The sequence below is a fragment of the Cariama cristata genome, unplaced genomic scaffold (assembly GCF_000690535.1).
Source record: "Cariama cristata isolate BGI_N322 unplaced genomic scaffold, ASM69053v1 scaffold20483, whole genome shotgun sequence".
Taxonomy (NCBI): Eukaryota; Metazoa; Chordata; class Aves; order Cariamiformes; family Cariamidae; genus Cariama; species Cariama cristata.
In genome coordinates, this window is record NW_009606898.1 from 1 (window position 1) to 13,960 (window position 13,960).

At 39.9% G+C, this 13,960-nt stretch overlaps 1 protein-coding gene across 1 annotated transcript in view; it reads left to right on the forward strand.

Annotated features, from left to right (window-relative positions):
• Positions 1 to 662: 662 nt before the first annotated feature.
• PPP4R2 (protein phosphatase 4, regulatory subunit 2) overlaps positions 663 to 13,960 on the forward strand; it is a 32,225-nt gene continuing 18,927 nt past the window's right edge. The window contains exon 1 of the mRNA XM_009696538.1: positions 663 to 740. Coding sequence (XP_009694840.1) covers positions 739 to 740 — 2 coding nt within the window. The 5' untranslated portion in view covers positions 663 to 738. The remainder of the gene's footprint in view (positions 741 to 13,960) is intronic.

A 13,960-nucleotide genomic window follows, 5' to 3' on the forward strand; every position in this document is an offset into this window, starting at 1 on the left:
CTGAGGGCGGCAGCTCCTCTCCGCCGGTGACGAGGGTCGCGGTCCCCGTGCTGTGAGGAGGGGGCTGCTCGCGTGGGAGGGAAGGGGGTCCCACAGAGTGGGGGGAGAGGCCCCGGGGCTCGCTGTGGGGAAGCCCCTAGCCCCACTGCCCTAGCCATCCCCCCGGGCTTGCTCTGGGCTGCGTGAGGGGGAGCAGCCGAGGGAGGTTGGTGACCCCACCGGCTCCCCTGCTCCTCCAGGCCCGGGGCTCCCCTCGCCTGAGTGCCCTCTTCTCCCCCGCACCCCTGCCTGCCTGCCGTCCCTTCCTCGGCCCTCGCCCGTGCTTTTTCTCCCTCCCCAGCCCGCTTCTGTGCTAGCTTGCCTTGCTGGATGCAGCCCGAGGAAATCAGCCTCTGTCTCTGTTGTAGCTGCTCAAAAGAAGTTGCAAATCAACTTTTACTACTCAGATGCATGTAGTTTCTCCACAGGAAAATATTAAGTGTTTTACAGGGCTGGGAAGCTGGTGGAGCTCTTGGGAACAACTAAAGCATTATGAAAGCGTGAAAATATTTTTGTGGGAGCTGTACTGATTGTTAAAGCAAGTACATCACTAATTACGAATTTTTGGTGTGTCCTGTCTTCTTTTACCATTATTTCTGTCTCATTCTCATACCAACAGATTTTGAGAAGAGAGGAAAGAAGGAAGTGTGTCCAATACTGGATCAGTTTCTTTGTCATGTTGCTAAGACTGGAGAGACGATGTAAGTGTGACTTTTTTTGTGATCCTCGGTTGTAGCTTATAACATTTCTGCATTTTAAGTCAATGAGATGCTACCTGGATTCTCTTTTTGTCTGTAGAATGCTTCTGTGAGCTAAATAAGCTTGCCTTAGTTCCCATTTAATTTTGAATGGATTAGTTTTGTTTGCTGGTATTTAGTTTTATCTAACGGGGAGGCTTTTTGTATAGGCTTTGCTCAGGGATATCTGTCAGATCTTGGTGATCCTGCTCAGTACAGTAAACCTGTTGCTCTTTCTACATTTTGTGTGACATTCAGGTTTTTTAAATGGAAACATTAGCTCACTGTTGTAATGTCTGTTGTATGCTGTTGTAAAACCTGTTGCATACAGTATCTAGCAGTATTATTTAGACAAAGATAGGAATGGCTTAGGTTATTTCTTTCCAGGCTTTGTATACCATGCTGTGTGATGATTACATCTGAATGCTTTTGATGAAGAGGGGAGAATCGCGTAGGTGCTTTCTGCAGAGGAGAGGCATATGGGAACTACTCTGAATTTCCGTAGTTGCTCGTTTTTCAGCTCGCACAGGAGTTTCACTTTTCCTGGACTTTCTTTCACAGATCAGCCTCGCGGATTTCCATCCGAAGGTGTGATGTAGCTGGAAGGAGCGGTGCTACGCGCTCCTTGTCAAGGATGAGCGCTGGTGCTGCGCTGGGTGACTTCCTTGCAGGATCACTATTTGGCAGGAAGGGGAAAGGCTTCCCTGGGTGCCTTGCTATAGAGTTGCTCACTTTCTGGCTCCCAGGCTGTCTCCTTGTTTTTGAGGCCTAGTGCCAGACTACAGGCTTCAGCAAGAGATACGTGCTTTTACCAGTGTTTCGTTAGCGACCAGTGATTGCAGGGGCTTTGTTTGGGTTTCTAGAATCCCTCTAACTTGTAAGAGGTTTGTAGGTTTGGGGTTTTCTTGTGTGTTTGGGTTTTTTTGGTAGCTTGCTAGTAGTACTTGAATTAATGGCTCTGAAAGAAAAACAAGTTCTGAAATGTACTTTGCTCTTTGAATAGGAGGCTTTGGCTCAGCAGAAATACACAGCTGTAATGCTTCATATTTTGGTGTAGTACTTATTTTAGTATGGGCTTACTGTGGTATGTTTTGTCTGTATAATAAGTTTTGTTCTGAAATATTTCTTCAGACTGTTTTTATTGTTTCTGCCACTATTACATATATTCCAAAGTAATTTAAAGAAGTGATTGTATAGGGGCAAGTTCTTGGGAAAATTCTTCCCTATGTGAAACTTGGAGAATGAATAAACTCCTGACTTTATTTCCATTTAGGAAATCTAGATTTTTTTTTTTTAATTATTATTTGATTATTACAAACTATTGCTTAAACCTGAACTGGAATCTGTCATCTGGAACTTCATGCAGACCCTGGCCTTCTATGTTTCCAGGGTTTTCTTTGACTTTTTTTCAGGTCTGTAGCTCTTTTCAGCATTCTTGAATATTTCAGTTGCATTAAATTGTTTTTAAAAAAGTGTTGGATGTGAACATCCAAAGTATCTAATATAATTTGGAGACAGATAGAGAATTTGCTTCCACTTAATTTGCTTCCCACTAGCTACCAAAGTCTGTATTTCTTCATCAAATATGCTTCTGTTTTCACTGATGTGTTATGTATCAAAGCATCAGGAAGAAATGAGTAAAAATTAAAATCGCATGGTAAACATTCATGTAAACATTTGTAATATGCATTATAAGAACTTAATGTATTTTTAAGCTAGTACAGCTTGACTGTAAAAGTGTTCCTGAATGCTGAAACCTACTAAATACATGTTAATTCAAAATGAGCTAAATATTCTTTATTTCCAGTTATGCATAAGTAACTTTATTTAATAGAAATCTAAACTGGTAATAAACTGCATTACAATGAGAAGATGAAATCTAAAATAATAGTTTGTACTGACACTTACTAGGATTTTTATGAGGTTCAGTTAAAAAAATGGTTAAGTCAGGGGTAACTACACAAATGGTTTGCAGACTTATTTATTGAAAAACAATGGATCTTACTCAGTCACAGTGTGTTCCTAAAGTAACAAACAAAAACTACACATGTGAGTAATGACCAAGGCAAATAAGGACAAGTGAAGTATTTTTTATTTGAGTTATTGTTGTTTATGTAGTTATAGGAGAGTTCTATAGTGTTCATGGGGGTTCTCTCAGCTTTTTAACTTAGTCTATGAGGAATGCTGATTTTTAGATTATATACCGCAGTCTGCATTCTGGGTCAAATGTAGAGTGTTCTCACCCCCACACCTCTTCTGGACATAGTTGCAGCAGATCTTGTAAACAATTAGTGAACTTAGTTTGAAGGGGTGCTAATGAAGTACATTAAAATGACTTTTAAGGTTCTCATCAAAGCATGATCACGGCTTGTGCAGCTTGCTTAACAGACTGAAAGCAAGGGCCGTTGGGTACCTCCCTGCTCCTGTTTGTTCTAATGTGCTTATTCACCTGAGTAAGTTACAAACAGGTAGATGCAGGTTTAGGTTAGGCTGTAATTTTACCAGTATTTCTCTTGGCAGCAGTCTTGGCTAATGCAGCCCTTGTGTCACTATTTCACTTGTGCTTCTTCAACTGTTTATGTAGCTGCATGGTAACCCAGAGCAGGCAAATGCCCGCAGTTTTAAGTAACTTTCTTTTTGGCGATACTGTTTTTAACAAGGTTCAGTTCATTGATCCAGCTTGTTTTGTCCCTGTTAACTGATATGTCAAACCCCAGCACAACTGAAGAGGTGGTGTAGGGGAGGAGCAAAGGGTGAGACTTGTGTAAGCCAGCACTGCAACTGTGATAAGGCTCCTCAGAGTGTGTCTTTATTGTAATTAAAAGTCTTTTTCACCTACGAGGAAGGTCTGGAATAAAAGCGTTGCTAAATTTGGTTATATTATCAGCGTAAACTTAGTTGTGTTATGAGTACCTTACAGTAAAGGCCTGATCATGCAATCAGGTATGTTAACTTCATCTATTTGAAGTTTAAGGTAGCTTCTTGTGCGAAGTTAACCATTCACTTAATTGTTTGAGATTATGGCCTGCGTTTATGAAAGCCAGTCTAAACTTCCTTTATTATAGGTGAACAGAAGCAAAAGTTTGATTGCTTGGCTACTTGGAAATATTTTTGTTTCTTAACGGTTGCTATGGTAAGACTTAGCCTTAGGTAAAATATAAAGTTTATGGTTCAACCTTTCGTAATCGTGTGTTGAGTCTTAGGACTTTTTTCTTTTCAGAGGAGTGACGTACTCCTTAGTTGACTTGACCTTTTTACTCAGATACTAACATGAAATTTCTTTAGTGAGGTCAAGTATAGTCAGGGAATATCATTATAACCTCCTTTTTTCTAGTTTGTAAAAGATCAGTGTGACTTGCAAAACTGAGCTAAGTGAAGGGATACAAAATTTGTTAGTCTTAATACTTACTGTATCTGAAAGACTTCTTTAAAACCAGCGTATATTTTTGTGCTTGGTTTTTTGCTTAAGAAATCCACTTATCTATTTTTTCTGAAGTAAAAGCGGCTTTAAGAGGCGGCACAAAAGTTGCAGCACTGCAGTACTATAAGTGAAGTACTAAATTGAAATTTTTTTGTTCTTCTGAAGGATTCTTAAAGAATAGATATGAAGATCGCTTACCAATTGTGATCTTGTGTCTTGTATTTAAAGTATGTTTTCTCTTACCTCTTAGGAAATTATCTTGAATTGAAAATCACTCTGCCCCATCAATAGCAAAAATGTTTCTAAACCATTTATTTAGGTACTTCACCAAGAAAATCCAGTTTGTTGGACTGGAAAGGAAAACTAGATTTTTCCTTTGGTTCTGAAGTTTAAAATAAAACTTGGAAAACAAAAGCAATCAAAAATTTTATGTCAATTTTCTCTGCATTTCCCCCACTCCTGCCCTGGGACAGGCAACCTATAAAGCACAGTTTTAGTGTCTTACTGTAGTGGAAAGTACAATACAGACTCTTACTGACAGTGAAGGAATCCAGAAATAAGTAGTGAAGTACCAAAACCTGGAGAAATGCAGTATATAGACAGAAGTGATTAACTGTAAAACAGTTCTAGGCTTAAGTAGAGAATGCTAGCCTGGCCAAGATGTAATGTAGTTATACCGGTTCTTGCCCCGAATGCAGTATAAACAGCCATTTTAATTTCTTTGTGTAGTCAGATTCTTTCATCAGAGTTTCCCTGGAAGATCTGAAATATTAATTTGCACCTTATCTGAGCCTGAAGATGGAAGTTGTCTCTGCTGCTTTCCTTGAGGACCAACATAAATGCTTTTCTGCAAAGTTTTTTGAGTCGAGTTTATTCATGTGATCGCAGAGAAAGTACGAACATCTGTAGTATCGTCATAGAATAGTGTAGGTTGGAAGGGACTTCTGGAGGCCATCCAGTCAGACCCTGTACTCAAGGGGAGCTAATTCCAAAGTTGGTTTAAGTTGCTTAGGGCTTTGTGCAACCTTTCTGAAAATCTCCAGTGATGGCAGTTCCATAGCCTCTCTTTGGCTCCCTGTTTCATTGCTTAACCATGTGCACTGGGAGAAAATATTTCCCTTGCAGCAACTTGGAGTTTCCCTTGGAGCAACCGGGGCTTGCTGCCTCTTACCCCTCGTTTGTGCACCTCTGAAGGGAGTCTGTTTCTGTCTTGCCTGCACACAATTACCCCCTCAGTGGTGAAAGACAGCAGTTGGGTTCCGCCACCATAGCCTTCTCTTTCCCAGAAGAAGACATGCTGCCTTAGCTTCCTGCCTAGGTTGGGTGCTGCAGCTCTGTTAACCATCTTAGTGGCCTTCTGCTCATCTTAACTCTTTCTGCTCTATCTTGTATTGCATGACCCCAGACTGGACATAGTATTCCGGTTATGGACTGGTGAGTGCCAGATAGAGGGGCGTAATCACTTGCTCTGATACTGCACGTGTAACCCAGTGCGCAGGCAGCCTTTGGCACAGCAAGGGCACACCGACGGATGTTCAGCTTCCCATCTCCAAGCCCAGGTATTGGCCTCAGTATTGACTCTGAGCAACGTCATTTGTAGCTAATTGCAGTTAGACTTTGGACCACATTGACCACCACTGCTACTGCGTAGGCCTGATGGTCCGCCCAGTCTGTAGCTATCCAGCTTGACTACAAAGATGCTATGGGAGACAGTGCTGTATGTCTTGCTAAAATCGAGTTGACAGTGTGCGCTGATCTTCCCTCATCGACGGAATCAGTCAGGTCGATGAGGGACGATTTGCTGTCGGTAAGTTATATAACTGTAAATGTAAGTTTCATACCTGCGGTTCTATCAAAGATAATGGCAAAAAGAATTTTGGACCTTTTCATAATGTTTCATGTACCCTATGTAGCAGTGAACATTTTTTTTTTCATACTATGTTTTTGGAACACTTTTTCAGATCAGTTTAGCTTTTATATTATTTTATTACAGCAGTAAAATAGTTTGTCAGCTGTAGAGAAGATGTGAGTGGAGATACGGTAGCAATGAACATGTATGAGAATAAGTTCATGTTCTCAGCTTTGGTGTTTTAATGAGGTATTCTGAACTCTTGTATAGTAATTTCCTTTCTTGTGTTAGAAATATATAGATTTTTGTAGTCTTATGTCCTTTAGCTTATTTCACATGCTGAAATTTAAGTCTACTTTTTCCTATAAAGTATGTTCTCTGGTTTTATTCAGCTAGCAGTTTTGTTTCTTGGTGTGTCTGCTAGTGTTTTTTGACTACTTTGAAAAGTTTTGTTCTGATTCGGAGGCAAATCATTATCTGGAAATCTTTAGAACTGTTGGGCAAATGTGATTCCTTATGATTTAAAAAAAAAAGAAAAGAATTCTTAAGTTCCTACTGTAATAAACAGGATAATATTTTTGAAAGAAGTCTGTGTGCCTTTGTTAGTATAGGCCTCTTCCATTTCCATGTTCCCAGTGAAGCAAGAGCTGTGAGTAAACTTCCTTGCATTGTTTCCTACTATTACTCCTCATGAACTCCATTCCACTAAGTGGCTGGAATTATTCCCCACTAATTCCCATTCCACTGACACTGTTTTCGTTCTCATAATCCACTGATGCCTCCAAAGGACAGGAATCTTGGTTGAAAAGCCTGCTGATTTATCTTTGTCAAAGATAGTTTAGCTGCCTTCTTCTTTTACCTATATTAAAAAAAATTATATCTGTATCAAATGTACAGTTGTAGTACTTCAGAGGAATCAGTAGTGATACAGATGAAAACACTTGCTCCTTTAGGAAACACACACTATTGTAGTGTTTTATTTTAAATGCTGCCGCTTATCTGTTGGGAGTGGGGCTTACAGTATAAAGGTCAAACTTTAACTACCATTATGAAATGTGCATGATGAACTGATACTAATAAACTTTAGTCTCTCTTTAGAATAGATAAGGCAAGACAAAAGGCAAGCTCCTCATAGCAATGCTAGCTTTTCAGTGTAATCGGACTATTTTAACTGCACATGTGACTGTACGTGTATGCAGACTTTCACTGGTAAGTATGTCTTTCTTCCCTGTTGCTCTGTACAGCCTGTTCTTATAAGTGCACTCCCTGCTTGTCTTTGTGCAGACAGTTCACTGTTACTTTGCACAGAAAACCACCCCACCATTTATTCTGTAGCAGTTAATACAGCTGCATATGCTTCTGATTATCACCTCTAGTAGTAGTCTCTTGGCATCCTTCTACTCTTCAAGCTCAGTTTTGCTGCATTGCTTCATCAAATTTGCTGTCATCCTGAGAGTCTCTATCAGTTTTTACCTTTACCTCTTAGCGATGTTTCTTCACAACTGTAGCGGCTGCCTCAGTTTTACCTCTTACCTTTTCGAGTGGGCCTTGAGTCTCCTGTTCCGTGGTGGCCTTGCTCAATACTATTGAAGTACTTTCCCAGATATCTGAGTATTCTTTCACTCCGTATTACACTTTACAGTAGCAAGGATGTTTTTCGGGTTTCACCTTGTAATTGATGAGCCTTGCTCCCTCTTCCTGTCTGCAGATTTTGGGAAGGTTTGTGCTTGTTGGCACATGTTGGGAGGAAGGAACAAGGCAATGGAGCATGTGGAAGGGAGGATACAAAGCAGTCTGATTGTCTTGGGCGGGGGGGGGGGGGGGTTTTTAGAGTAGGGGTGTTGTTGGGTGGGGGGGGGGGGGGGGTGGATTATCAGGTTTGTGGACAAACCAGACTGACGCTGTTTGTCCACGAAGCTGGTATGTGTCTGGCCAGTCTCAGTTTTAGAAATAATGCTATTTGAAGACAGTTACAGGATTTCTGTGATGGCTACACCTGATGAGGCTTTGCTCAGAAGTAGTAAGGAAGCGTGATGATGCAGAAACACCTAATGCCTGTGTATTAGGTCACTGAGGTAGGGTTCACTTTGTCAGCCCAAGCTTAGTGTGCGTCAGCTGAACTACCCTGTGTAGAAGCCAAGTGAGTGGCTTTTGTTTCCAGTTTTGGAAGGAATTAGTAATAGAAGTGCAATTGACCTGATCCTGGTAGTACTGCTTTCAGACCTGAGTGACACCTGTGTTTTTGTGGGACGGTGCATGAACTGGCAGGCATAGGAATACACCGCAAAGTAAATTCAGATCCACAGGTAGTTGCACAGGGTACGTTTACCTTAATCTGGTTTCCCAGCTTTATTGCTCAATAGAGTGAAGATTTGATAGCGTTATGTCAGTGTGGTCTGCTGCTCTTCTGAGGTAACTCATGGATCTGTATGCACTAGTCATTTAACAGGGATAGCTACACTTAACCAGATGAGTTACAGCATTTCTTTTGTTTATTTGGTTATTCTGTGCAAACTGGTGGTACCTGGAACGACTTAGTGTCCTGTATTAGTAGATATGTGGAATTTAGTTTGTGTATGGAAGAGGTGATATAAATATATATGCCATTATTCAAACATTAATTTTGTATTACTCGGAGTGCTTTTTCTATAGGTAACTCCTATGGAGATAGTAATTTTGACTTGCTACAACTTCAGGAAGACTTTTAAATATGCTTCGCTTGTTGCAGAATTATTTTCTTAAATTTTGACTCCTGAGCTTCTGCTTTACAGGTTTATTGAGAAAGTGTCATCTAATTAACATTCCTATATTCTCCCTGCATCAGCTCCAGAGTACTATAGAATTATATTGCACCTTTGCTTAATGGATTATTTTTCTGTGCAATATCTGCTGAATGGGATGCACTCTGAATTGTGCTATGGAATTCCTGCAGAATCTCTGTTATGTTTCAAGAGTGGTGCTGTGCACTGTACGCCTTAGTGAACACTATTCAGTCAAACTTTATCTGAAATGGAAATACGTAAAAGCTAAGAATAATCCACAGAATTGTTAAGAGTTGAAATAAATATGGCTGTCTAAATTTCAACAAAATGTCCAGTCATTTTAAAGGCAGATGTGAACTGAGTGGTTTTGGGGAGGTATTTTGACACAAATAATGCCTGTCTGCTATCGAAGATCTGTTTGGCTGGTGCTATTCAAATGCAGCTACAGTTATCTGTGGTGGAGCAGATGAATATAAATGTTCTCCGGGCTTGTGTGATTGTAACTTGTGAGAGAAGTCAGATACCTCCCACCCGACTTTTTGTGCTAGTCGCTTAAGTGGTATCATTTACAATTCTAAGGTTGATGTGAATGTCCTTTAATTGAAGTTTAAAGATTAAAAATGAGATATCAAGAATATGATCACTGGAACAATGTGTCTTTGAAAAAATTATTCCTAGTTTAGTTTGCTGTAGTAATAACAGGATCAAAGTCTTGCGTTAAGTGTTGCAGAAATGTGTAGTAATCTAGTCCCTGTCTTGAAGATATGGTCTACAGAAATGAGGCAGATGTGGGCTGAGAAAACAGCTGCTGTAGTCCAAGTGATCACTGAGAGTTCTGAACAATTCTGTGTGTTTTGTAATTAAGTTATGCAGGAGATATTATTTAGAAGATTGTCAGTGAGATTAGAAAGTACACAAAACTCAAATGATTTTAAGATAATGCAGTACAAAGGGTGTTACCTAAATCTTTTACAAAGGTAAATGTGATAATTACACAGAATATCGGTAAAAAGATTATCCAGAACTAGAGAAATAAAATCTGTTGGGGTAAAGTACCCTGTAAAATATGTGACAGCAGGAAGATACTAGGTCTGCATATATTGTGGCATAAGTTTAGCGTGCTTCCCTGAACTAGTGATTTTTCTATGTAATAGTAAAGAAAAAAAAGTAGCTAAATTGTAAATAAGTATAGTTGATATTGCTCATATGGGAGGACTCAGCTGGGACTTGATGCTGATCCAAAAGTCTGTGTTTGTAAGACGTGGAGACCTTTGTAGTTGGTGTGCACTTTATAGGAAAGTCAATATCTGGAGTGATCATTCTACTTGTAATTAAACTTGAGACTTACGAGAAATGTTACTTGAATGTGTGCATAAATAAAATTACACGGAGAATAATAGATCGGAGTAAGGTAAGAATTTACGTATTGGTACACAGTGCAGAGGCAGAGTAAGTGGAATAGTTCTGTAAATGCACCAGTTTATTCTTATCAGCCAAAGGTAACTTCAAGTAACTTTTCAAGTGGAAGAGGGAAATTTAATGAAAATACCATCTACTTTTACTTTTGTCTTTATAGTTAAGCCACTGCCTGTGGTTTGTGGAAGTTTTGAAAGCTTTCAGTTACTTTGTGTGTATTGCTTTCCACTCTGCTATAAGGAGTTTAATTCTTGAATCAAGAATCTGTTGTAATCTTGTACTTTTTTGTCCTGTGGTCAGTTTTTGCCTTTAAAATAAAAGAAAGAGAGGTACTTGAGTTTGGTTTTAGATAACTATATTAAGAAATGTACTTTCTTGAAAAACTGAGTGCTAGTTCAGATTTTTTTCTATCTTGTGGAACAGCTGTATTCTGTTGGAGTCAGCTGAATATTTATCAGCAGAGATCAGAATTAGTCCCTTGATGATTACAGATACTACTTTAATGTCTTCATCAGCTGTCTGTTTCCATAACTAAGTCTTAATCTTTGTTGTTCCTGGCAATAGCAGTAGCAATTTGCCCGTAGTAGAGGTGAACACTCATACTACCGAAGAAGATGTAGTTCTAATGTATCACAGTTTCTGTGGTTCTGGAATGAGCTCATCATGCTCACAAGAAGGAGAGCAAAGACCTAATTTAGGCTGACAACAATCAGTGAGTTAAAATGGGAAAACACCTTCTGTGCTTGTGGGAAATACCAGTTTTTCCTCTTTTGAGCTCTTCAGTGTATTTTTAATTAAAGTGAAAGGTAACATGAGGTCAAATTCTACTGAAGATAAAATGTGAAAGTGTTTTAATTTTACATGAGTTATCAGGTGAAATTGAACAGGACGCTCCCTCAGGAAGAGTACTTGTCAGCATGGTTTCCTAACAGGAGTATACTGTTCACAGCAAAGCACGGTGTTCAGTAAATTCACCGTGCTGTATCACCTACAGTTTAAAATTTATCACTCATTCAGAAACGCCGATAAAGAATCTAGCACTTGCTTATGGTTTTAATTTAATGTTAGGTTGAAGGGTTTATCTGCTTGCCATAAGCATTTAAGAAACTAGTCTGCATTGATGCATGGGGCATTTTACTGCGTAGATCTGTTGTCAGTGTTTGGAATTTCCCTTGTTAACCTGCACTGTGCGGATGGTGAAAATAGCAACAGTGTACAAAATGATGACACTAAAATGAATTGCATCAAAATAGTCAGTATTAAGATAAAGCACAGGAAGTAGAAAACTAAGTTTAAAATTCAAAGAATATTTGAATCAAGAGTAGAATTAAGTAGGGTGCATTCTTTTATCTGGAACATGAGTGTAGCTGCTTAAAGGAATGGCTCTGCTCTCTACCAGTCACATCACACATCTTATTCTTCCTTAGCTGTAGCATTAATTTTGTGGTTAGATTAGTGATCTGCTTCACCTCCCCGTGTGTGGGATCACAGGAATGTGTGGGAGCAGCAGAGCAGGCTTGCCCCTTTTGGTGTAGACCAGGTATAAGGTTAAGTACGTGGTGGGTCAGTGCCCTCCTCTACACTGCGATGAAATCCCTGCTTAACTACAGCATAGCTAATCTCCCTCTTAATGGGAGTTCAGTGTTGCTAGCTTTCTACACCAGAATTTTTCAGAGGTTATTCTCTGAAAAAAATTGAAAGCCATTTTTCTGCCATTGAGCGCTCTTTGTGAAGAAGCCATTTTAATTATTTATATAATAAATAGTGAAATAGTAATTCCTGTACAAAAACTAAAATGTGAGATGGCAGCAGGGTGGGGGTGGGGGTTTTTTGTATGGAAATTCTGGGAATTGTGTTTTACAGACAGTTCTTAATGATATTTTTAGCTTGTGCACCCCTTCTGTTATGTAACTGTGTACTTCCAGGTATCCTTGTTTATACCCAATCAATATATCTGAAATTAGGGTGTGCTAAGTAAGGTGAAGATTAAAGCAACAACAACAACAAAATAATAAAGGGAGTAGGCTCTATCTACTGCCTTTCCTTCCCAAAGAACAGACATAACTGAGGAAGGAGATGAGTGAGAGGGAGAGAGTGGCCTCAGTCTCCTTTCCCCCAGAGGACTGCAATCCATCGATTCCTCGGCGCAGCGTTACCTGCTGACTCTGCTGGAGAGGACCTCTTCCATGCATGTCCCGGTCGCTGTGCTGCTGCCAGGGAGCAGGACAGTCAGTCCTGGGCAGGCTCCCAACACTGACTCCCCCGACTGCCCGGGGCTGCCCTTTCCGCAGCCTCGGGGAAGGGAACCACCCCGGGCCTTCTTGTGCCTGGGCTTAAGCTCGGTGCTCTCTGGTGGCGGAGGTGGGCATCTGGTTTGAGAACTCGCGTATTCCATCTAGTCCACAGTATTCCTGTTGGGATACATCAAGGCTGTGGAAGAGCACACTGGGAAGTTTGCCACCTTGCACAGGGCTTTGAATTGGATATGTGATAGGGTGCGCTTCATTTTCTGTGCCTTTTGACTTTCAAATAGTTTTGGAGAACCCGTTGATAGACCAGAATAGAAAAGGAATTAACTTGTTTTGGATAAAACTTTAATTTTGCTTCTGACAGCCTGAGGCAATTACTATGTTTCAGAGTGTATCTTCATCTTCTATGAGCTCTAGAGCAAGGCAGAGAAGAGAAGAAATGCTTATTAAAGTTGGCAAGTTATTTCACTTAAAAACACCTGTTTCCTACTAGCAAGTCTCTGTGGGAGTGTAATCTAAGTCGACAATAATTTGGGGGGGATGTTAATATAAGTGACTCGTATCTCTTGTTACATGTTAAGTGAATCCGTCTGAGGTGGTCCTCTGGTTCTTTCCTTCTGTGTTCTGAGGACTTCGCCATAAAATCGGTTTAGCTGAACATGAGGTGTTTCCATCCTAAATCTACTGTTTTGTACTTTTTAATTTTTTCTTTCTGCTTGTCAGAGAGCTAATTGTAGGAGAAAGGTGGATAGGGAAGTGCTCCCTTCTTTTACTAAGTTCTGGTGTTTCTTTTATGGCCTGTTCAATGAATAGAATCAATAGTAGATCTGCTTTGTTTTCCTTCGCATTTTATGTTCTTTGTGGTATATAGCATCTCTCCAAAACAGATGGCATCCTCTTAAAATTTAAACCAAGTAATTTTGTAATGAACTTAAACACTGTGAAATCTGCAGACAGACATCCCACTAGGACTCCTGGGACTCGTACTGTTTTAAGTACATAGCTTGGTCTCTAGAAGCTTAACATCCCTTCAATATAATGGTTTTCTTAATTAAATCTGTAATCTGTGAAGCAATTCCAGAAAGATTTACAAAATAATTGCAGTACCTTCGTTTCAGGAGGTAGCCTTATTTCAGGCACTCTGAATTTTTCCTCCTGTTCTTCAGTAAATTTTAGGTTTTGTCCTGCTTACCTTCCGTGGGTTTTATTGAAGTTTGAAAATCTTGTAGGGTTTGTCTGAAGTGTGTAAGCCGTATGTACTACCTTAGTGTTGTCTGATATTTTAATGCAGTGGCTAAAAAGGGAGATAGGTAACTTACCCTAGTTGTCTTCTGCACTTGTGGAGACTTGCAGTCTGATCTACACTGAATATGCAAGTCCTGTAGTAATGTTGGGGATCTTTGTGTTGTAGCAAAACCTTCTAGTGTAGTACTAAATACAACTATATTGCTTGTTCAACATGGATGATTTTTCTTAAATAGTAGGGA